Genomic DNA, 24,123 nt, shown 5'->3' on the forward strand with positions numbered 1-24,123 from the left:
AGTAACTATAATCTACTGAGTGTAAAGGAGGGAAAGAAGGCAGGATACAAGTGGTTAAATTCAAATAAAAACAAGTAACATAAGGTACATATAAAATAAGAAATCAAATGCAATGTTACATATTATGTAGTGTTAACACAATAGGGAGGGAGGGAAGAAAAGAAGATATCCTTGAAGGGGGAGAGTCGTAGGAATTGGACGAGAATGGATGTTGTCCTGCATAACAAAACTGGGGAGAAGAAACTACAGATCCATCTGTCAAGCATCAGAAATGAGAAAAACTATGGAAACTCTACCAAAGAGAATGATAGTGCAACAGCTTTCAAGAGGTGGATGCTGGGATACCAAAGATGGTTTGACAAAAGAAAGACTCTGTTGAACATATTACATTAAGGGGTCCTTTTACTAAGGTGTGCTGAAAAAGGGCTTGCGGTAGCGTAGGCGTGGGTTATGGGCACACAACGATCCATTTTTCAGCGCGCCTGTAAAAAAAATGGCCTTTTAAAAATTTTTGCCGAAAATGGACGTGCAGCAAAATCAAAATTGCTGCGTATCCATTGTGGGTCTGCGACCTTACCACCAGCCATTGACCTAGCAGTAAAGTCTCAAATGGTAACTGAGCGGTAATGACCTACACGCGCCAAATGCCACTTGGTGCATGTCCGATACGCACGGCAGAAAATAAAAATTATTTTTCGGCCCTGCATATCGAACGCGCACCAAAAATGAAATTACCGCTACAGTAACACCATTTTGGTGCGTGTTGGGCACGCGTAGAGCCTTACGTGGCTTAGTAAAAGGACCCCTGAGTTCTTTAATGCGGTGAGAAAAGGCATGATACATGTTGCCCGTCTGGACTTCAATTAGACTTTTGACACTGTTCCACATAGAAACTAGTAAACTACCTGGAAGGTATCGGAAGCTGTAAATGGGTTGAGGAACTGGTTTAATGGCAGAAAGCACAGACTGGTGAGAAGTGGATTCTACTCTGGTGAAAGCAAAGCTATCCAAGGGGAACCCCTTAGCTTGGTACCGGGACCTGGTTCTTTTCAGCACCTTTATTATTGACATTGCTGAGGAACCTGATGGAAACACATAACAGTCTGCAGACGATGCTAAAATTCATAACACTGACCAGAAGAGAAGAAAAAGTGAAAGGGGACTTCAGAAAACTAGAAGAATGGTCAATGACGGTGTGGAAAATGAGCTCCAGCATAGTAAAGTGTAAAATAATGCATTTGGGCCACAAAAGTCCATTATCTACGCATCAGTTAAAAGAACAAGCATGGGAAACAGTCAAATAAGAAACAGATCTAGGAGTATTCATTTCAGAAGAGCTCAAGGTAGCAATAAAGCAACTAGAAAAAATAATGGTACGTTTAGTTGTATCGAAGAACAGGGAATATCTCCAAACAGGAAAAAGTAGAGGCTGAACAAGGGTGAATCCAACACTGGAGATGTTATGAAGAAATACAATATTGATGCAGATATTGCACAGCTGCGGACGCAGAATTCAGCTGGCAGCACTATCGAAGCAAGGCAGCACCAAGTCCCCTGAGGAAGCCACATGGTGAAACGGGTCACAAGTACATAAGCACCGCCATACTGAGAAAAGACCAAGGGTCCATCAAGCCCAGCATCCTGTCTGCGACAGAGGCCAATCCAGGCTTCAAGAACCCGGCAACACCCCCCCCCCCCCCAAGAAAAAGAATTTAATAATGTTCAATGGACTTTTCCCTCAGGAATCTGTCCAAACCCCCCTTTAAATTCCATAAGGCCAGCTGCTGTCACTACATTCTCCGGCAACGAGTTCCAGAGTCTAAGTACATGCTGAGTAGGGCCATTTCTCAACTGCCTCACACGGCTGCATACAAGCTAAGTTGCTTTTTGTTGTATTTTCACATTTTTTGATAAAGCTTTTGCACAGTTAAAAAATCAATTGTTGGGGATTTTTATGACCCATGATTGAAGCCAGCACTGTGATTGAAGACGCTGTAATTAAATAACAGAACAGCGCAGGTGGTGTCACAAGCATCTGAGGTCCCCCAACTTTTTTACACAATATTTATGAAAAGTGGTAACTATAGAGAACACTTTCCCTCACTTGTTTTTTTTTTTTTTGGATTGTGTTTATCATTTGCGACTGAGTTTCCAGCGTATTTTGATACTTTATGTTGTTGTAGAAATATCGAAAGGCTAATTTTATAACAAGGAGCCTATAATAGAGCAGGAAGATGCCTGTTTGCTCTTGTATCCTGCAGAAATCATACCAAGTCTAAAAGTGCAGATATTATGCCTGCTCAAGAGTTAGTGTGAACTTTGCATCTGTTTGCAGTTGTTTCAGATAAGTGTCACCGCAGGATGTGTTTTTGGTTAAGCTGCTGAAAGTCACTGAAGAACTAGGGGGGTCCTTTTACAAAGGCTGGCTGAACAATGGCCTGCGGTAGTGTAGACGTGAGTTTTGTGCGCGCGCAGAATCATTTTCAGCGCACCTGTAAAAAAAAAAAGGCCTTTTTAAATTTTTTGCCGAAAATGGAAGTGCGGCAAAATGAAAATTGCCACGCGTCCATTTTGGGTCTGAGACCTTACCGCCAGCCATTGACCTAGCGGTAAAGTCTCATGTGGGGTGTCTGATACACGCGTCTAAGAATAAAAATTATTTTTTCGGACGCGCACCAAAATTGAAATTACTGCAAGAGCCGCATGGTAGCCAGGTGGTAACTCCATTCTGGCACAGAATTGGGCGCATATAGACACTTACACAGGTTAGTAAAAGGGCTCCTAGATGAAGGATGTAAAGTATCCGCATTAGAAAAATATTGAAAAGCCAAGAAAAAGCTCTATAGAAATTATTTTGTAAAAATTATGGTGGAGGAGGATCGAAATAGTCACTGAAAGCCTATTATTCTGACTTGTCATTGATAGGGCAGATAAGAATACTTTGTGACATCTGAGGTCTTTTCCTCCTAACATACAGCTCAGTGTGGTTCAATTTACTCTTCACTTGTGATTATTATCGTATTGAAAAGTGTGAACAATTTCAGCCATTTTCTTTTCAGATTAAGCATATTTTATAAAGCACGCGCTTAAATCTCTACTCTGCCCCTGCACCACATGTTAGTAATATGTGACCTGTCGTTAGAATTTTCCATAGTACCTGAAGATTGGAGGGTGGCCAATGTGACGCTGATTTTTAAAAAGGGTTTCAGGTGATCCAGGAAATTAAAGACCGGTAAGCTTGACGTCAGTGACAGGCAAAATAGTGGAAACTATTATAAAGAATAAAATTATAGAACACCTAGACAAACATGGTTTAATGGGGCAGAGTCAGCATGGGTTCAGCCAAGGGAAGTCTTGCCTCATCAATTTGTTTCATTTCTTTGAAGGCATGAATAAACAAGTGGATAAATGTGAGCCAGTTGATGTAGTATATCTAGAGTTTCAGAAAGCTTTTGATAAAGTTCATCATGAGAGACTCCTGAGAAACTTAGAGTCATGGGATAGGAGGCAAGATTCTGGTGTGGATTAAGAATTGGCTACTGGACAGAAAACAGAGGGTAGGGTTAAATGGTCATTTCTCTCAATGATGAACAGTGGAGTGCCGCAGGGCTCAGTACTGGGACCGGTGCTATTTAACATATTTATAAATGACATGGAAATCAGAACGAGGAGTGAGGTGATTAAATTTACAGATGATACAAAACTATTCAAGGTTGTCAAAACACATGCGGACTGTGAAATATTGAGACCTTAGAAAATTGGCAGACTGGGCATCCAAATGGCAGATTAAATTTAATATGGACAAATGCAAGGTGATGCACATTGGAAAGAATAATTCAAATCATAATTACCTGATGTTAGGTTCCACCTTGAGGGTCAGCACTCAAGAAAAAATATAGGTGTCATTGTAGATAGTATGCTGAAATCTTTTGCTTAGTGTGCGGCAGTGGCCAAAAAAAGCAAACAGGGTACTAGGAATTAATAGGAAAGGGATAGTGAATAAGACCGAAAATACTATAATGCCTTTATATCACTCCATGGCACAACTGCACTTGAGTATTGCATTCAGTTCTGGTCACCTTATCTCAAAAAAGATATAACAGAATTAAAAAAGGTTCAAAGAAGAGTGACCAAAATGATAAAGGGGATGGAACTCCTCTCATATAAAGAAAGGCTAAAGAGGTTAGGGCTCTTCGGCTTGGAAAAGGGACAGATGAGGGGAGATATGATTGAGGTCTACAAAATCCTGAGTGGTGTAGAACTTGCAAAAGTAAATTGATCTTTTTACTCTTTCCAAAAGTACAAAGACTAGGAGACTCTCAAGCAAGTTACATGGAAATACATTTAAAACAAATAGGAGGAAATATTTTTTCAACTCAACGAATAGTTATGCTCTGGAACTCTTTGCTGGAGGATGTGGTAACAGCAGCGGTTAGTGTATCTGGGTTTAAAAAAGGTTTGGAGAAGTTCAAGGAGGAAAAGTCCGTATGTTATTAAGATGGACATTGGGAAGCCACTGCTCGCTCCAGGACTGGTAGCATGAAATGTTGCTACCAATTGGGTTTCTGCCAGGTACTTGAGACCTGGCTTGGCCACTGTTGTAAACAGGATATTGACCCAGTATGGCAACTCTTATATTCTTATGTACTTTTAGGTGTGACCTAATTTTTTTAAGAGCCTATATAAGAGTGTAAATCAAGAGCAAAGCTGATTTTTGGGGCTAAGAGGTTTGATTATGCGACACCATTGTTGAGGGTTCTACAATGGCTATCAGTTGAAGCCCGAATAGAATTGAAGGTTGCCCGTACGGTCTTTAAAATTATCCCTGGTTTCTGTCCGTGTACCCATTTACAAATATTGTCTATTCTATCTTTTAGATTAACGTCTCATTTTTGTTCTACTTTTAATTTAGGTTATCCCATAGTCAAAGGAAAGCTCATTCTGCTATCATTCTAGCAAGATGTGGAATAACCTTCCAGTATCCATAAGAAGTAAACTTAATTATTTAGCATTTCAAAAATTGCTAAAGGCCCAATTATTCAATGAGTATTTAGATTAATTCCATTAGTTCTTTGTTCTTTTTAACTGACTGTTTTAGTTATAACCCGCTTTAATTCTCTGCTCGAAAAAAGATGGGATATAAATGCTGGTTTGGATTGGATGTAAAAAAAATGGTTTACGGAATTACCATCCGAGAGTGGAAGTATTTCAGTAATGGGGATACTAAAATGACACAAGACCAGCAATAAAAACCCTAGAAAGAAAGACTTATGGCACTCAAAATGTGCTCACCGAAGGATAGAAAAGCTAAAGGGACATAATAGAAAGAGGAATATTGGACAGGCTCACAGTAGGAGCTTTCCATAAAAAAGGTAATGCAAGGCCAGGAGATCCTTATAAGAAGCTGCACAGAGAAAAGGCCCTTCTTTATGGAGGGGGTGGTAGATAACTGGAATAGTTTATCAACAGAGGTAGTGGCACCCAAATCTGATACATACACAGAGCACAGTGATAAGAGCAGGTGGGGGAATAGGTAGAAGTAATTGAGGGCTTGAATGTTTGCTCAGTCATATGAAACTTCAGAGGGAGGGCCAAGTAGGAGAAAATGCAAGCCAATTAAAATTGCAGTGGTATGACGCTTGCAGAATGGCTGTGGTCTCCTGCACAAGGTGGTCATGCTTAGAACCCTAACAATGAACAGGATTGAGATAGATACAGAGATAGAGGGCCAATGAAAAGAGCAGGTTGGAAAGGTTAAATGGAAGACATAGGGGTTGGGGGAGGTGGTATTGGTTTAAGTATAACAATTTAAACATTCATCAACACCAAAGTGACAGAAAATCAAAGAGGAAATCAACTCAGCAGACTGGATGATCCAATTGATCTTCATCTGCTGCCATTTACTAAGTTATGACATGTTGCCATATTTCTCACAGTTTTATATTAGTTCTGGTCACTACTGGTACAAGGGAGAGACTGTGCTACCAATGATGACACTTTTGCCTCAAATGGTCACTTGTCCACTTTGTAGTAAACAGTTACCTAAGGCACGCCTTTATTAGGTGACATCTAACATGACTGTCTACAGCTAGCTGTAGCCTTACAGTAACTATCTACCATTAAACAAGTATTTGAAAATGTTAGGGAAAATCAGACTGGACTGTCACTATGTGTAGAAACGCACAACTTTCAGCTTATTTTCTAAGTTCTTACTGGGTATTGTGTCTCAAGGATACCAGAGATAAGCTTGCATATAGTAAGAATACAAGTTCATTTGTAAGTTACTGCAATTATTTAATGACAAAATATCATGACACGTCATTCAGTAGCACCATTATTTGCAGTGGAACCACCATAGTGATACATCATGATATAGTGCAATGTCATAATATTTCTTAAATTGTCCTTTAAATGAACTTGTGCCAGAGTACAGTAGAGTCAAGCACTGTTGATCACAACACAAATAATGAATGGTATGGTCTATATAGTCCGTGGCAGAGCAAGTCGCCTACCTTCACAAGCTCGCCCTAGTCCCACCCAAAACATGCCTCCAACATGCCCCCTTGAGATTTTGATGAACTGCATAGAAAAATGTCTTAAAAATTAGTTTTGAAAATAGCAATTTGGATGTTTTTACGAAAAAAAAAAAATCCATCTGCTGCTTTGTGCCATTTGTTTGGACATTTTTCTGTTTCAAACATGAGTCCCTCAATCTCTCTCATAAGTACATAAGTACTGCCATACTGTTCGAATGAAATAAATATACAGTGTTTTGCTTCACCACAGTATTTTTGCTAATGCCATTAGTTCAGAGCAGCAACACAAAGAGATTAGAAGGTGCTTTTCATATGTAGAAAGGAGATAGCTGTTACTTTGCCCCCAAATTTCTTAAGAGTTGTGCAAAAGAAACGAGGAGTTACACAGATCCTTGAAGCAAACCGATAACTGTTTCTACTGGCATGAACCTTGTTTATAAGGAACTGCTCTCAGGTTGAGTTTCTTGCAAAAGAATAGTTAATGACAGTGGACATGGTGATTGCGAAGGACAATTGAAAACATAAGTTCCAAAACCTAAGTACTTTTTGTTTTCCAAAAATAAGTTCATACCAGAAATAGATAGCCTTAATTGACTAAGATTGTGTGAAATTTGCATTAAAATGCATTTATTCATAAAGCATATGATAGAAAAAAAAGTTATTATGTTGGATAGAATTCTTGAAAATAAAAGCTTGGATTTATCCAGAAAACTGTTTTCATACTTAACAGGTTTTGGAATTACACTCATGGTAACTCAAAGTCTTGTATCAACAATTGCATTATTACTCTGTTCTCTAAATTAAACTGGGTCTGGAACTGTAATTAATTTCTTGTTCTTTTCATGTTATCATCATTATTACTAATATTATTTTGCTTATCACAAGGATCCTGAGTTTAGAGCATTGTTTACTTTATCGGGGTCTACTGGTTAACATCTCCCGCAAGAAAAATTGGCGATACAGATTGTACAACCTATTTAACTCAACTAGGTAAGAATATAAGGGGAACTTGCAAAAAGAGTTGGATCTCAAATTATGTAACTTCTGGAAGGCAATATCTACACAGTCATACAACCAAATTTATATACATTAAAAAACATCTTTTTGAAGACAGCATTGCACAGTGTAATATGGACTCCAGCTAATAACAGCTATTTTGATTTTTAGGGCTTCCCATTATGTCTTACTTCAGTATAAACTAAAAAAACAGAGAGATTAAGGGACATGCTATAAAATTACAAAGTAGTACATTTAAAACAAATCAGAGAAAATATTTTTTTTTCCATTTGATACATAGTTAAGCTCTGGAACTTGTTGCCAGAGGATGTGGTAAAAGCAGTTAACTTAGTTGGGTTCAAAAAAGTTTGGACAAATTCCTGGAGGAAAAGTCCATAAACTATTATTAAAGTAGATCTGGAGAAAGCCACTGCCTATCCCTTTGGGTAAGTAGCATGGAATCTTGCTGCGTTTTAGGAACCTGCCAGGTACTTACGACTGGATGGCCATTGTTGGAAGCAAGATACTAGGCTAGAAGGGATTTTGATCTGACTCAGTATGCTAATTCTTATAATCTTATGCCCTATCATTAATCAGTAAAGTCTGAGAAGAGCCTTCTTCCCCCAACCCACCCGTGCCCTCATGACCCACAAATACAAACATTTTTTTTCTAGCATCATGAATCTGCCTCTTTAAAACAAGGGGTTCACTGGAGACCAGATACAAAACTTTAGCCCTCCCCTGCTCCTTCTATGTTTAATGCTACTCAACTCTCAGGAATCAGTGACTGAAAAATTTCCAGTGAATCGAGTTTGGCTCATTGCCAGCTCCTTGAATATGTTTTATTTGAATTTCATCTGCAATCTACTTAATTGCTATTGTGAAAGGCAGACGATCACATTTTAATAAATCAAATCAAATATGTGGCACAACGGTGTCAGCTGCAATATATTGTTCTGCTCAAAGGTTTAGCTTCCTAATTCTACTGTATGCCTTTTAACTGCTTTAGTTTTAACTTTTAAAATAATCCAAAGGGATGGCTTGCTTTGGTTCTTGCTGGCTAAGGTCACATCTTCTTCTGTCCTGCTATTTCCAGTAGACACAGGCTTTTTGTGGACTCTCCCAGCAGTTTCCCTCCAGTACTGATTGAGTTAACTTGACAATTTAACAGTACAAGACTGCAATGCTTGCTTGCAAGCACTCATCTACCTCGCTCTACCACTTCTGAGTAAAGCTATACAGTACATGGAGTAAACATAAGCTTTTCTACACCTTGGTTAAATAAAGAATAGATTATTTTATTCAGAACAGTCAGTCACACGCCAAGAACATCACCTTACTGCCTACAGATATCACAGAACTTAAGTTTGAGGTGACAATGTTATATCTCATAGTACTAATATAGAAACAGAGAAAATGACAGCACATAAAGACTATATGGTCTATCCAGTTTGCCTATACATGCCAACTACTAAGCTCTACAATCCCTTCCTCTCTCTCTCTCTCTTAAAGATCTCTGCTTGTCCATTCTTTCTTGAACTCGGATATAGTTCTTATCTCAATGAACTTCAGCGGAAGGACATTCCGTAAAGACATCTTTCCATAGATTGCTTCTGAGTCTATCTCCTTTCACCTTCATCCTATAATCCATCATTCCAGAGCTTCTTTTCCATTGAAAGAGGCTTGCCCTCTGTGCATTTATATCACAGAGATATTTACATGTCGCTATCATATCTGTCCTCTCCTGTCTTTGTTCCAACGTAGACAAAATATTAGAGTAACAAGCACCAAAGGCCAACACAAAAGTGAATCAACAACCTACAAATGCTCAGAAGGAAATGGACCAATAACTTAGGGGCCCTTTCACTAAGCTGTGTTAGGCTCCGTTACGTTTACTCCCATCTCTCTTTAACTTAAATGTATTTGACTGTTTGTTGCCGAATTGACGTATGTTTTTGCAGACAGATGTAAGCCACATTGACCCTGCCCGTGAGTGGGAAAATGTGGGATATAAATGCTATAAATAAATAAAAATAAAATAAATAAAATGGCATACTGCGGAGTGTGCGGAGGCATCCTGTAGTAACTGCCAAATCTTCTAGATTGTATATATGGCACAAAAAAAAAAACACTATTCTATAAGCCATGCTTAAAGTTTGGCACAGTTTATGGAATAGCGTTTACACATGGGAATCGCGGCTAACTTTAGGTGCAGCCATTTGCACCAACTAAAATATGGTGCAAATGAATCATATCCCCATTATTCTATAACAATGCACATTAATTTTAGGAACTCCCCATTCTGCCCATGTCCCACCTATGTATGCCCCCCCCCCTTTATTCAAGTCATGCATAAATTTTAGGCATGGATCCTGCACCTAAATTTACATGCATAAAGTTCAATTAACTTTAATTAGTGGCAACAATTGCTTGTTAAAAACCCAATTAGCGCTAATTAGCTTGTTATTCAATTGAACTGTGCATGCAAACTGGGCATGTGTCCAAATTTGCAGGCATAATTTTTGGCAACTTTTACAGAATTAGGGGGTAACTGCGCACTAAAAAATATCTCAATTCTTTTGAAGAGGTGTGTCAGAGAGCAGAGAGCGGACTTTCCTGTGCTAAACACACAGCTACATTACTGCATGCTAACTGGTCAACGCAAGATTACCACATGAGCCCTTACCACCTACACACACAACAAGATTGTGTCTTAGATGACTGCCTATAAAGAAATGCTTTATCTATCTTCCTAAAATCAAATATGTCATGCAACACATAGGAGGCACAGGAAACAGGAAGAAACCTCTACAAAAAGCAGCATAAACAGGAAAGGGTAGAGGCTGGCCAAAAGGACGAGCCACCACAGGAGATGTTGCTTAGTCACACTTTATTCAGAGCACCAGCAAAATGACCCTTTCACTGGTGCTCTGAATAAAGTGTGACTAAGCAACATCTCTTGTGGTGGCTCATCCTTTTGGCCAGCCTCTACTCTTGGACTCAACATATAGGAGCCAGCTCTGTGGTTGCTACATGTGATTGAGCACCCCCCAATATTGAAATTTCCGATGGGTTAGGCATCTCCAATAATTTTGGCTCCTAAGACAACAAACAACGCTCCTGTGGCAAAATGATCTAAAGACTGGGCTCTACAGAAGAGAAGACATGATTACGCATCTTTGAGAGGCTTAAAGATCTTGAAGAGGAAATCTATAGTAAACCCATCCTGAAAATGAAGGGATAGAGTAGAAAACTAATGTACCAAAGGATTTTTCAAATGCCAAGGAACAGCCAAGTCCTAAACCTTAGAATGCAACCAGATAGGCCTTAAATTTGGCTCTTCATTCAGTTGGATGGCCAATGCTAAAATGACAGCAAGGGCAAAATAAGATCAAAACGAATTGTTTCAACCACTGAACAAACAGCTACGGTCTGAACTTGAATAGAGGCACCTGAGAAGCCTAAATAAATTCTATTACAATAATCCATTGGAGCCAAAACAAGTAATTGCATCTGTGAAATTGAGATAGGGCTTTAATTTCCACAACGTATGCACTTTAAAAAAAATTGTGTTCTTTGTTCAGTGTTTTATATGAGACTTAAAACTCAAAGCTGAATTTAAAAGAACTCCCAAATGACAAGCTTCATCATGAATCAAAGCTTCTTGATCACCAATCAATCAACAGAGTTCTGTGAAGAGTAAAGTAGCTCAGTTATGTGTGTTGGCAAGGAACAGGATTATATTCAGCTCCATTGAGTAGAGGGCAAAATACTATGGGTTCAAGATTCAACTGGTAGTGGTGAGTGTTTTGTTTGCTCCTGACAGAGTTATTCCCGGATATTCAAAGCCGGGCCCTGTCTGGGCTTCAGCTTTGAATACTCAGTTATTTTTGAGCCAGCTAATACATCGCTGCTCTAGCGTATAGAGATAGGATAGACTTTTATGCAGTCCCAATTACGCGCCAACCCTGGCTGTTTATGTGCTGAATATCAGTCCTTAAGTGGCCAAGTGCTGACTCTGCCCCCCTTGCTCCGAAGCTGTGAGTGATGTCATCCTGGCTACGGAGCCTAGCTCAGAAACTCCAGGAACCACGGACACAGGCAGTCCCACATTAGAACGTTGGTAGTGAGAATTATTATATAGGAAGTGTACAGAAAGACAGGAACACAGTGAACTCCAGAGAGGTATGAAAATTAGAGCTGTACCCAATTCAATTCAATCCAGCCCCGAATACATTATTCATATTCGGTCGAATAGTGATTTAAATTCGAATACCAATAATCCAGAGCTCTGCTGTGCTAAATCCTACTAAAATAAAACACTTCATCTCTCACTTCACGTTGTTTCTTTTATTATTTGTTAAGTTAAAGCTCAATATCCATTATTTGTATTCAGCCAAATTATATTTACCTATTGTATTTGGCCAAATAGTAAAATATGCTATTTCGTATAGCGCTAATGAAAATACATCTTGTTTACTCTTTTGGTTGAAATGAAATGATTTCCTAGTATCATTTTGGTTTCTGATTCCTCACTTATCATTGCCATCCCTTCCATGAGGTATCTTCACTTTAGCCCAGATCAATCCACCCTTACCAAAGACCATTAACTGATGGTAGAGTCATCAGCTCCAAAACACATCCTTTTCATGCCACCTCGCTGCCTACATATGCGGACTTGGGAAAAATCCCCAATTCCAGGAATAACATGTGTAGAATGTTTGTACGTTTGGGAAGCTCGCCAGGTGCCCTTGGCCTGGATTGGCCGCTATCGTGGACAGGATGCTGGGCTCGATGGACCCTTGGTCTCTTCCCAGTGTGGCATTACTTATGTACTTATGTAGTGAAGGTGGTTAGCTTGGCAGAGTTTAAAAAGGGGTTAGACGGTTTCCTAAAGGACAAGTCCATAAACCGCTACTAAATGGACTTGGGAAAAATCCATAATTCTAGGAATTACATGTATAGAATGTTTGTACGTTTGGGAAGCTTGCCAGGTGCCCTTGGCCTGGATTGGCCGCTGTCGTGGACAGGATGCTGGGCTCGATGGACCCTTGGTCTCTTCCCAGTGTGGCAGTACTTATGTACTTATGTGTTCTATTAACACATCATAAGTTTTCTTGAATGTACATTTTTTATTATGTTTAGCTTCGTGGGGGCGTGGTTATGCTAATTAAATAATCCCGCCTCAGTATTTAAACAATTGAAGTTAGTGTCTGACTTGTCAGCACCATTTTGAAGCACAGAGCTGGAGACAGAGTGTAGGTGTTAGAGCGGAGCTGAAGTTTAGAAGTTAAGTGTTTTTGAAACTTGTGTGTTCAAACGTTAAGGAGTCTTTTCTTTTTTCAGATGTCATTCATTGTCATTTATTTGGCGTTTTGACCATAAGCACAGGTTCCTGACGAAGCCTCAACAGGGGTGAAACAGTGGCCTCGTGGGACGTTTTGAAAGCTAAGTGCTGACTTTTCTTATTTTTCAGAAAAGTTTAGGTTTAAAAGATTTCAGACCAACAATAGTGCAATATGGAGTTTTTGCCTGATGATAGAAAAAAAAATAGCTGTTTAAGACGTTTAACCATACCATTGTAAAGGCTGTAGTCCTTTAGTTCCTGAGGGCTTTTCAGCTATCTTAAATGCTATAGGCTAATGCTTGTTGTTTTCTAATACCAAAATTGTTCCCTGTCCATTGTCTCTTCTTTTTGGCCAATCAACGAGGTGAGGGCAAAATTCCGGCTCAGTACAGTTCTGGTTAGTTATATACCTGCCACTGGTTTTCAGCTCTGGGCACCTAATGCAGCCAGAAAAAAAAAACAGGCCTCAATTCAGAATCTTCAGCTTTAGGAGCCTAAAGTTGGTGACTTTTTAACCCAACAAGTAGGTCTTAAGTTTGACTGAAAGTCTAGCTCCTAAACCTGAGACATTTAGTACAGCTTTCTTTGACTATCAGCATCAATGTCATCCCATGCTGGTATTTGCTTAATGTGCTCTCAAAAATGCCCCATATGTAACCCCATAAATCATTTGACTCAAGATTATCACTGTTTATGGAGCTCGGTGTGAAAGTCAGCTCAGGTGAGGATTGGAGGGAAAGCAGAAACTCTACACCACAACTACAGTAAAACTAATTAACTGTATAGATGCCTTTGTCCATGCGGCAATAATGGTTAGTGTGAACGTCTGTTAACAGTTATCATGCACTACTTCATGGAATAACTGCTTATCACACCTTAGTAAAAAGAGTATATAAAGGCCTTGGTATCAAAGGGCTTTCTCCTGTTATGAGGGTAATTCTACAAAGGGGGGCCTATTTTAGAAAGAAAAGCAGACACCTACTTTTCTCTAGAGAATACTAGTGTAAAAGGTGAAATATGAGCCTATATTTTTGGTGTCAGCACTTACCCCAGCCATAGAGCCAGTGTAAATTTTTGTGTGCATAGCTTATAGTACCTAATATGAGCTCTGTCCAAACTCGAAGCATATCAACTCCCACCCACAAAGTATGCATTGTTGAATATTGGTGCGTATTTATGGAATTAGTAGCCTGGAACTGCTCATTTACACACTTATGTATTCACATATGCACATGAATAACTAGAATACCAACACTGATGCATGTACTTGACACTAAAATCTAGGTGGATCCTTATTAGAATTACCCTCTATGTGGCTACAGCAACATTTTTAACAAATAGGCTCCAAAAGAGATGGCCACCTTATTTACTGGTGCTCTGACCTCCCCCTCCCCTGCCTTCCCATATTCATACATGAAGAGTGCTAGCAGAATCAGGTCTAGGTAATCCAGAATTCAGTAAGCCAGATCAGTGGCGTAGCTACGTGGGGCCTGAGGGGGCCGGGGCCCCCGCAGATTCACCCCAGGACCCCCCTCCCGGCGAACCCGCCCCCGCCGCCGCCTACCTTACTTTTGCTGGCGGGGGATCCCACTCCCCGCCAGCCGACGTCTTCTCAGTCCTTCCTGCTCTTCAATTTGTTTGCTGACGTCCTGCACGTAATTGTACGTGCAGGACGTCAGACTCAGAGAACAGTTTCTGTTCTCTGAGTCTGACGTCTTGCACGTACAACATGCAGGACGTCAGCAAACAAATTGAAGAGCAGGAAGCGACTAAGAGAAGTCGTCGGCTGGCGGGGAGTGGGATCCCCCGCCAGCAAAAGTAAAGGTAGGCTGCAGCGGCGGCGGGTTCGCGGCGGGAGGGGGGGGGCGGCAATGTCGGCGGTGGGGGGGGGCGGCGCCGGGGGGAGGGCTAAAATGTGCCCCCTCCCCTGGGCTCTGGACCCCTCTCCCACGGAAGGCTGGCTACGCCCCTGAGCCAGATACAAGATGATGCATAACACAGCTATGAATCTGCTATGCCGCTACGTTGCAAACATCTTTGAGAAATTTCCAGCCCTTGGTATATTTCTCAAGTTGCAATAGATTCTGTTCAGCTTGGTGGTGGGGGTGGGGCACTGTAGAGGTTTCACCTCTCTTTTGGATACTTCATAATCTTGCAAAATTGTGGCCCCACTAATCATATCTCTTCATGCATTTTTAAAACAAATCTGCATATAAATACATGTGATTTAACCAGACCTGATTGCATTTTGACTTGACCTCCAGGTGTTGCATAGCACGCCTTAATGCTTTTGATATGATCCTTCAGGAGCGTAAAACAAAAGTACGTAAACCACTGGTATGGATCCAGACTCTGTACATTTGCAAATGTCTACAGAAAGCAAAAAATATTAGAAAAGGTTTTTAAAAATGCACTGCATTCATTCTTTTCCTTACAAGAAAACTGCACCAGGATCATGAAAGAGTTCACAAGAACGCCATTTTTCAAGAAGCTGAACGGATCCACAAAGCTGGTTCAGATGTTCTGTACCTCTTGAATGCTGACCGGGAGACACACTGCACAGCTGGATAAAAAGGGCATGGCAAAAGCCAACTTGCCTACGCTGCTGAATGACTGGGTCTCCCTGGATACAGAAGCCGCTGTGAAGTGGCAGTGTCATCCCCACAGAGAAGGACACAGCAGAGCTTTTCAGAATGTTAATGCCTTGTGGCAGTAGTAAGTACACGATTCTAGTGAATGTCCAGGGAGAAGAATTGGTCTTCTATTAAACAGCAGTTCACTGCAAGACAAAGCAAGAGAGAAAACATTTTGAAGATTTGAAGGGTAACGTGAAGTAGTGGCGTAGCTATGTGGGGCCACGGGGGCCTGGGACCCCGTAGATTTGGCCCTGGACCCCCCTGCCGATGACCCTCTCGACCCCCCCCTCCCGCTGCCAACCCTCCCCTGCCGCCGTCGCTGTCCGCTACCTTTGCTGGCGGGGGACCCCATCCCCCGCCAGCCGAGGTCCTCTTCTTCCAGTGCAAGGCTTTGTTCTGTTTGCAGGACATCTCTGTAACTGTGAGTCTGACGACATACAACGTGCAGGACGTCAGACTCACAGAAACAGAACAAAGCCCTGCGCAGGAAGAAGAGGGACCTCAGCTGGCGGGGGTTGGGGTCCCCCGCCAGCAAAGGTAGGCGACGGCGGGAGGGGGTTGGCGGCGGGGAGGGGGGGGGGTTGAGAGGGTCGTCGGCATGGGGGGGAGGGTCAAAGTTGTTGTTGGTGGTGGTGGTGGTGGCGGTGGGGTCGGCAGCACTAGGGGGGGGGGCTAAAATGTGCCCCCTCACCTCTGGCTCTGGACCCCCCTCCGCCAAAGTTTGGCTACGCCCCTGATTGAAGTAACATAGCAACAGAGGGTCCAAAATTCCAAAGGAGAGACTCCTCCTCCGGTTAAAACCCCACTAAGCTAGACATTGGTCCAAGTGATTGGTGCCACTGAATATTGCCTGTGACCACCCAGGCACTGTCTGGCTAGTGTCAGGGCAGTCCAGGAGCAGAGCCTGGGCACAGCAGGAATTTAACCAGTTAGCAGTGATATTCAGTCCACTAACGCTCGGATTCTATAAATGGCGACCAAAGTTGCTTAAGCAAATCTGCACGCATAGCTGATTTGTGCATGCAATTTAATTGTTTAACAAGCTAATCAGCGCCGATAATTGGCTGCTAACAAGCAATTATTGGCACTGATTGGCAATAATTAGAATTTACATGCACAATGTTCCAAGTGTATTCTGTAAGTGGTGCGGTAAATTCTAATGCGCAGATCACAAAAGGGGGTGTGGCCATGGGAGGGGCATGGGCATTCCTAGAAATTATGCGCAGTGTTACAGAATATGCTCGATCCACACCTGAATAGACATAGGCATTTACACCAGGTTTTAGTTGGGGTAAATAGCTGTGCCTAAATTACAGTCAGTGGACAGCCATTACACATATTCTATAAACCACACCTACTTTAGGTGAGGTTTGCAGAATAGCGCTGTGCTGTTTTGTTTCAGCGCCATATATAGAATCTGACCCTAACTGGCTAAGTAAGCAGATAAGGTTCGGATAGAAAAAAAGGCTTTCCTGATTTTATCCACCAAGCTAACTAGGCACTGGTCTGAATATTAGTCGGTACCCGGTTAGCTTCTGGCCCAGCACTGAATACAGTGGCGTAGCCAAGGGTGGGCTCGGGTGGGCCCAGGCCCACCCAGTATCAGCACACCTATGATGTGGCTGGAATGGATCCCCAAGTCCCACTAGCCGAAAACTCTCAACAACTGTCCCTCCTTGCATACCTTTTAAATAGCAGATCTTTGCCTGCAGTGAGCATACATACTGCCTGCACTGGCCCCATAACCTCCCCTCTGATGTATTCCTGCCTATGCGGAAACAGGAAGTTACATCAGAGGGAAGGCTGTGGGGCCAGCATGAGCAGTGTATATTAGTTGCTGCTCGCTGTTGGTGAAAATCTGCTATTTAAAAGGTATGCGGAGGGAAGGGGGATGTTTGAGACACCATATGGCATGCAGGCAAGAGAGGGAGAGACCAAATCACTTGTGGGACAAGGCGGAGTTCTTCTGCCCACCCATCTTGTGCTCAGGCCCATCCAAAAATTGGATGTCTGGCTACGCCCCTGACTGAATATCTAGAGTTAATTCAGCCATATTAAGCGGCTTAAAAACCGCCGACTGCCACAGGTTGAACATCTGTCCCATAGTGAATGACAGCAGATAAAGACGCACACTGTCCATCCAGACTGCCCAAAAAGGCAGCCGGAGCTGCACCTGCCACACCATGCAGATTAAACACTGGTATCTCAAAAATAAGGCAGTCGGCAATTCACCACCATGCCAACCACATATGGGCAGTTATACCTGCTGAATACCTTAGGTGAATCTCTTCATAAAGGTAGTTAATAAATCCCAATAAATAATGCAATCTTGGAGCACACAATAACAAACACAGTGCACTCTGTTTAAGTGCATATAGGATAAGCCCTTGCTCTGTTTAACTGCATGCCGTACTTCGGTCCCGTTTTTGGCACCATCAATTTCTATGGGGACAAACTTCGGTTTAGCGCACCACTGATAAGTGCAAGATTCGCTTATATGCATGGTTTAAGACCACTCCTCTGCATGGAAGACTCCGCATAAGTGCGCGCACGGAATATGGAAGCTGATTGGCGCGTGACAACCAACGAGATTTCAAATTTACTGCCCCTTTAGCTGCCACAGGTAGAATAAGCGAAAGAATATTGCTAGAGTGTACACTGGCTGAACGAATTGAAGTTCTTAAAAAATTAGAAAACAAAGTCAAACATCTATTGCTAAAGAATATGGTGTCAATCCCAGTCAAATTTCACATATCTTGAAGTAACATAGTAGATGACGGCAGAAAAAGACCTGCACGGTCCATCTAGTCTGCCCACGATAAACTCATATGTGTATACCTTACCTTGATTTGTACCTGTCTTTTTCAGGGCACAGACCGTATAAGTCTGTCCAGCAGTATTTCCCGCCTCCCAACCACCAGTCCCGCCTCCCATCACCGGCTCTGGCACAGTCCCCGTATAAGTCTGCCCTCCCCTATCTTAGCCTCTCAACCACCAACCCCTCTTCCCCCCGCCACCCAATTTCAGCTAAGTTTCTTAAGTAGAGGAGTGTGGTAGCCGTGTTAGTCCACTCTTAAGGTTATCAATAGAAATCAAACAAAATAAAACATGGAAAAGAAAATAAGATGATACCTTTTTTATTGGACATAACTTAATACATTTCTTGATTAGCTTTCGAAGGTTGCCCTTCTTCCTCAGATCGGAAATAAGCAAATGTGCTAGCTGACAGTGTATATAAGTGAAAACATTCAAGCATTACTATGACAGTCTGACAGGGTGGGAGGATGGGGGTGGGTCGGAGGTATGCATGGGGACATCAAAGCATATCATTGATATTCTAACAGGGTGGGTGTGGATAGGTGAGGGGAGGGTGATCAACAGAGACATACAGCTTTATGGTTTATAATGGGCTAGGAACCCCAGATCCTTGTTAAGTCCTTTCCTGTTGGGTGTTAAAATATTCAATCATTCTGACTTCAAAGGTCTTACGTTCTTGTATGGCCCTGATTCTGAACTCGGTTAGAGAAGGGGACCCTTTACCTCCTTCTATGATTGAGGCCTGGGTGGCAGTTATCATGAAGCCTAAGAAGGATAAAACCGAATGTGTTCTTATACCCCATTTCCATTTAAATTCTGATGTGACATCAAGATTTTGGCTAAGAGTATTGGCCAATCAGTTGGACATGGTTCTTCCCGATCTGGTTCACCCAGACTAAGTTGGGTTTGTGGCTAAGCACCAGGCTATGGATAATGTGCAGTGCACGGTGGATCTTATCTGTCTTTCTTGGAGGGAGGGAGGGGATACCCATGTGCCTTCTTGGTCTGGAATGCTAAGAAGGACTTCTATAGGGTACATTTGGCCTTTGCATACAAGGCTTTTTATGAGTCACCGAAAGCCGTGTCCATATTAATGGGTGGCAATTCTGCTTGTATCCTCTCACCCTTGATACTCATCAGGGGTGTCCTCTTTATCCGTTTTTGTTTGCCTTAGTTATGGAACCACTAGCTCTGTTAGAGCTGTACTGTGCAAGAAAACTCTTATTTGGACGGTTGTGTGAAGAGTCTAGGGGTACAAAAGGCCTTATACATGTTTGTACTCTGCTTTTGTACACAAGTTCATCCATATACTCTTTACAGGCTTAACTGGGAGCAGGAGTTGGGGGTTGTTATACCTGAGAATGGACTGGCTTGTTATGAAAAAGGCTTTACTGAAGTCTTCAACTGCAGTGCCTGTTAAAGAAAATGCCATTACGTTTTTTTATTCGCTGGTATCTTACCTAGCTAGATTGAAGCATATGTTTTCAGGAACTATGGAGCACATTTGGAGGTTGCGTTCCAAGGCACAGACTTATTGGAGAGCAGTTTGTGCTCATTTGCAGGGTTGGCTTGGCTGCCCTGTGCAATGCCATCCTGCAGTGTTTCTTTTTATTAAAAAACCACAAGGGACCAAATTGCGACAGTGGTCTAGTCTTCCATTATTTTTGTTGGGCATATAAATCCTTTTACTATGGTCCATTTTTCCCAAATGGTGGTACTATTTACAAACCTTCCTCTATATCTTACCTCAAAAGATTTGAATTCTCTAATAACTAGTCTCTCGCTTTTGTTGGCGGGGGACAAAATCCTGAAGATCAAATTTCAATTTTTGGTGGATAATTGCCAAATTTCAAGTTATATAATATGGCCCTGCATGCTGCAGCATTTGTATGATTGGGCTTACTCAGGGGGGGGGGGGGGGGGGGGGCAATTACACCCCATTGTCTATGGAATCTGCTTTCTGCTGTCCTCTACATCTTCTTTACATGCTAAGGCTTTGGTTTTACTGTCCTACCTGCGCACGAGTGTGTGATTAAACCCATTCGGGCAGTATGGCAGGATCTTGCTCGGTGTGGACGTTAATCCTCACTGTAGTGGGGTTTGTTAACCAGTCCAGGAAACTTGGATTTTTTCTGTGGGTTCTGATAACCATACATTGTTGACTTGGGTGCAAAGAGGTTTTTGTCAGTTATCTCACTTTCTTTCCTTGGCTGGCACTCTTTGTTCAGTGGCTGCTTTATTTCCAGGTGAGCAGGATTTTGCAACCCTTTATGCATTTCAATAACTTACCCATTATATTGCATCCTTAAGATTCCTCGCTCCTCTGCAGCAATCTGGTTTCTAGATTACAGGAATTTTTCGAGGTGATCCTATTTCAATGTCTTTGCTACACAGACGATTATTTCCTGCTTGTCCTTTACGTGATCTTCAGGTCTTAGCCATTTGTTGGTCAGCGGACTTGCACTATCAGATTTGCTCTCGGGACCTTCTGCGATGTATTCGCCATGTCCCAATGTGGGTATTCGATGTGGAACTTCGAGAGTATCAATATCGGGTACTTTTTCAGGCTTATGTTTCGCAATCTAGACTACATTTCATGGGGTATGGTGACATTTGTGTGTCTTAAATGTGGGGAACTTCCTAATATTTTTTGTCAAGCTTTTTGAGAGTGCAGGTTGGTTAAGTTCTTTGGAGGCTTTGATTCTCCAGATGGAGAGCATATATTACACCACAGTATTCATTTCTCCTGAGTGGTATTCTGTTGGGTCGGGTCTCCTCTTCGGGGTTAGGACTAAATCTCAGGTAACTTGGGTGGTGAAGGCTTGTATAGTAGGGAGGGAGTGTATTTTGCAGAACTGGACAAAGTCTGAAGCCCTACACTGTTGACATTGGAGGAAACAGACTCCTTGCATTCCTCTTGCTGGAGCTTACAGCCATGCAACTAACCTTTAAATCTCAGCATCACTTTTATGTAGTTTGGGGGCAGGTGTGTTCACTCTTTGGCCTCTCGAGCTCACAGTCATATTTTAAATCATTGGGTGCTCTGCATGTGCACTAAATTTTCAGGTACTCAAGCGAACTGAATGCGCACCCCTATAAAACAGCAAACTGCTCTTGTCACAACAATTTGAATGCTGAGACAGTGCACAGGCATCCTGTGGTAAACTCTGAAATCTGTGGGGTCCTTCACTAAGCAGCTGTAAAAAGTGGTCTGCGGTACTGTGGGTGCGTGGGATTGCCACTGCACCCAAGCCACTTTTTACTGTGGTGGTAAATGGCAGATTTTCCATATCTGCCTGTAATAGCCACACACTAATTTCCCAATCAGCGCGCAGGGATTACTGCATGAGCCCTTACCGCCACCTATTTGAGATGGAGGCATGGCCTAGTGGTTAGAGCACCAGTCTTGTAATCCAGAGGTGGCCGGTTCAAATCCCAACCGCTGCTCCTTGTGATCTTGGGTAAGTCACTTAACCCTCCATTGCCTCAGGTACAAACTTAGAATGGAGCCCTCCTGGGACAGAGAAATATCCAGTGTACCTGAATGTAACTCATCATGAGCTACTACTGAAAAAGGTGTGAGCAAAATCCAAATAAATATTTAGAAGGTGATAAGGCCTCACACGTTACTCATGTGGTAATCAGGCAACGTGTGGCAATGGCTGACCACTTTCCCCAATTTCCACTAGGCATGCCTATTCCCCCACCCCTCCCCCGTGCTATCTTTTCTGGCACGAGATAATGGCATGCTGGCAAGGGCAGAATTACTGCAGGGCACCTGGACACACCTGGCCGTAGTACTGCTTCTGACGCCACGGGTAGCCCTACCGCCCTTGATGTGTGCTAATGCATGCTAAAAAATGTTCTAATTTTTTTGAAAGGGGGTTGTCAGGGTGGAGAGTGGGCATTCCTGTGCTAGCCAGATAGTGCATTATTGTTACTGCGCCCCTAACGCAGGAGCCCTCACAGCCTACAAAATAGGTGGGGTAAGTACTCATGCAGTGGTGTAGCTAGGTGGGGGCGCCAGGGGAGCGGCCGCTCCCCCAAACAAAGTTCTGCCGGCGCCAGCGCCTATTTTTTCACATCGTGTGCACTGAAATGTGCGCCGGTGGAAATCCGCTCTCGCTGCCCTCGCGCCATCAACCTGGCCTCGCTTCTGTACTTGTGCGGTAATTTTTAAAAATGGCTGCACGCCAATGGCAACATTAGCTCACGTCATTAATACAAAAAAGTAGGAAATCAGCCGTTTGTGGTAAAAATGGCCTTAGCATGTGGGAAAGGCCCAAGTATGGACACGCTAAGGCCACTTTTTATCACAGGTCATTATTATTATTTGTTAGATTTGTACCCCACATTTTCCCACCTATTTGAACGCTCAATGTGGCTTACATAGTGCCGTGAGGCGATAGCCACCTACTGTGAAGAAACAAATATAGATTGAAGTTATTTACAATGAAATAGATATAGACAGACACATCAAGGGATCAGAAAGAGGGAAGTTATATAACGAATATAAAGTTCAATACAAGTTTGGATTTCCTTGTGTTGTTGGATTTAGGTTAGCAAAAGGACCCCATCATTTGCTAATTCCTATCTTGCAGAGTAAAAATGCAGACTCACCTTTTATGTTCATGACTTCAAGTTCTTGCTAGTTGCCCTAAGAGAAAAACGATACAATAGAGGATCTTATAAAAATAAAAATAGAAAATAAATTAACCAAGCCAAAATAAGAGTTCTACAATTCACATGCTGGCTTAAATATCCCTCTGTAGGTTATCTCCTTTTGTCTGCCATGACCAGGTCTTTGACAGTCCTAAATACAGTGTCAAAGTTATTTGGTTTTATAAAGGATTACATTACAACCAATACAATTATAGCCATATAAATTAAACTAGTGTGAATATAAGATCCTTCACCATGGCCTTTAAAGCATCAGTTTCGAGGACTTTCTATCCCGCCCAACAGAATGAGCTATCTGGGCGGCTTACAATCTGTAAAACAGGAGGGAGGAAAGAAGAGAAGACGATATACAACGAGACATTTTGAATACAATGGGAAAGGGGGGAGAACTCCATTTTGTATAGGAAGAGGGGGAGAAATGGTCAGTACATTAGGAGCAAGATTGCATAATGCTCTTATTCTTCTGACTTCTTCCTGTCCACCTTGCTCTAATACTGCCAAACTGCTTGATATTCCACCCTGTTCTTTGCCCAACATAAGTCAGGCATTTTACATTCTAGCTGCCTCCGCTCTGGAACCCCCTTCTCAGTTATATTTGTCTAGAACGTCACAGCCTTGATTCAAGTGCTCTTAAAATCTATTTCTTTACAGGTCTTTGGTGTCTCACCAAGTAGATGGGTGTGTTTTGATGTCTGATGAAGCCCAGGGCCGCCGAGAGACTAGGCCGGGCCTGGAGCAAGGCCGCCCCGCCTCCCGTCGCTCTCCCCCCGCTGTTGCAGTCCGCGGTCTCACCTGCCTGCCTCCATGGCTCTGGGCCCCCTGCATTCAAGTCGGCAGTCGCACATCGCCTCTCTTCTGGCCTTCCCTCCCTGTGTCCCGCCCTCACCTGATGTAACTTCCGGTTTCCGCGAGGGCGGGACATAGGGACGGAAGGCCCGAAGGGAGGCGATCTGTGACTGCCGCTTCGAATGCAGGGGGCCCGGAGCAAAGGAGGCAGGCAAGTGAGACCAGGAACTGCAGCGCCGGCGGCCTGACCCCGGTGCCGGGCCCCCCTTGGAGGCCCGGGGAATTTTGTCCCCCCCCCCCCCCCCTCGGTGGCCCTGATGAAGCC

At 42.6% G+C, this 24,123-nt stretch overlaps 1 protein-coding gene across 3 annotated transcripts in view; it reads right to left on the reverse strand.

Annotated features, from left to right (window-relative positions):
* Nucleotides 1-22,948: 22,948 nt before the first annotated feature.
* Nucleotides 22,949-24,123, reverse strand: part of RAP1GAP2 (RAP1 GTPase activating protein 2) — a 257,985-nt gene continuing 256,810 nt past the window's right edge. For 2 of the 3 annotated variants that reach the window (XM_030185956.1, XM_030185955.1), the window contains exon 22: nucleotides 22,950-22,989. In XM_030185956.1, the coding sequence (XP_030041816.1) occupies nucleotides 22,981-22,989 (9 nt within the window). In that variant the 3' untranslated portion in view covers nucleotides 22,950-22,980. Of the gene's footprint in view, nucleotides 22,990-24,123 lie in introns of all 3 variants that reach the window. The other variant, XM_030185957.1, reaches the window with a different exon arrangement.

Source organism: Microcaecilia unicolor, chromosome 13 (assembly GCF_901765095.1).
Source record: "Microcaecilia unicolor chromosome 13, aMicUni1.1, whole genome shotgun sequence".
Taxonomy (NCBI): domain Eukaryota; kingdom Metazoa; phylum Chordata; class Amphibia; order Gymnophiona; family Siphonopidae; genus Microcaecilia; species Microcaecilia unicolor.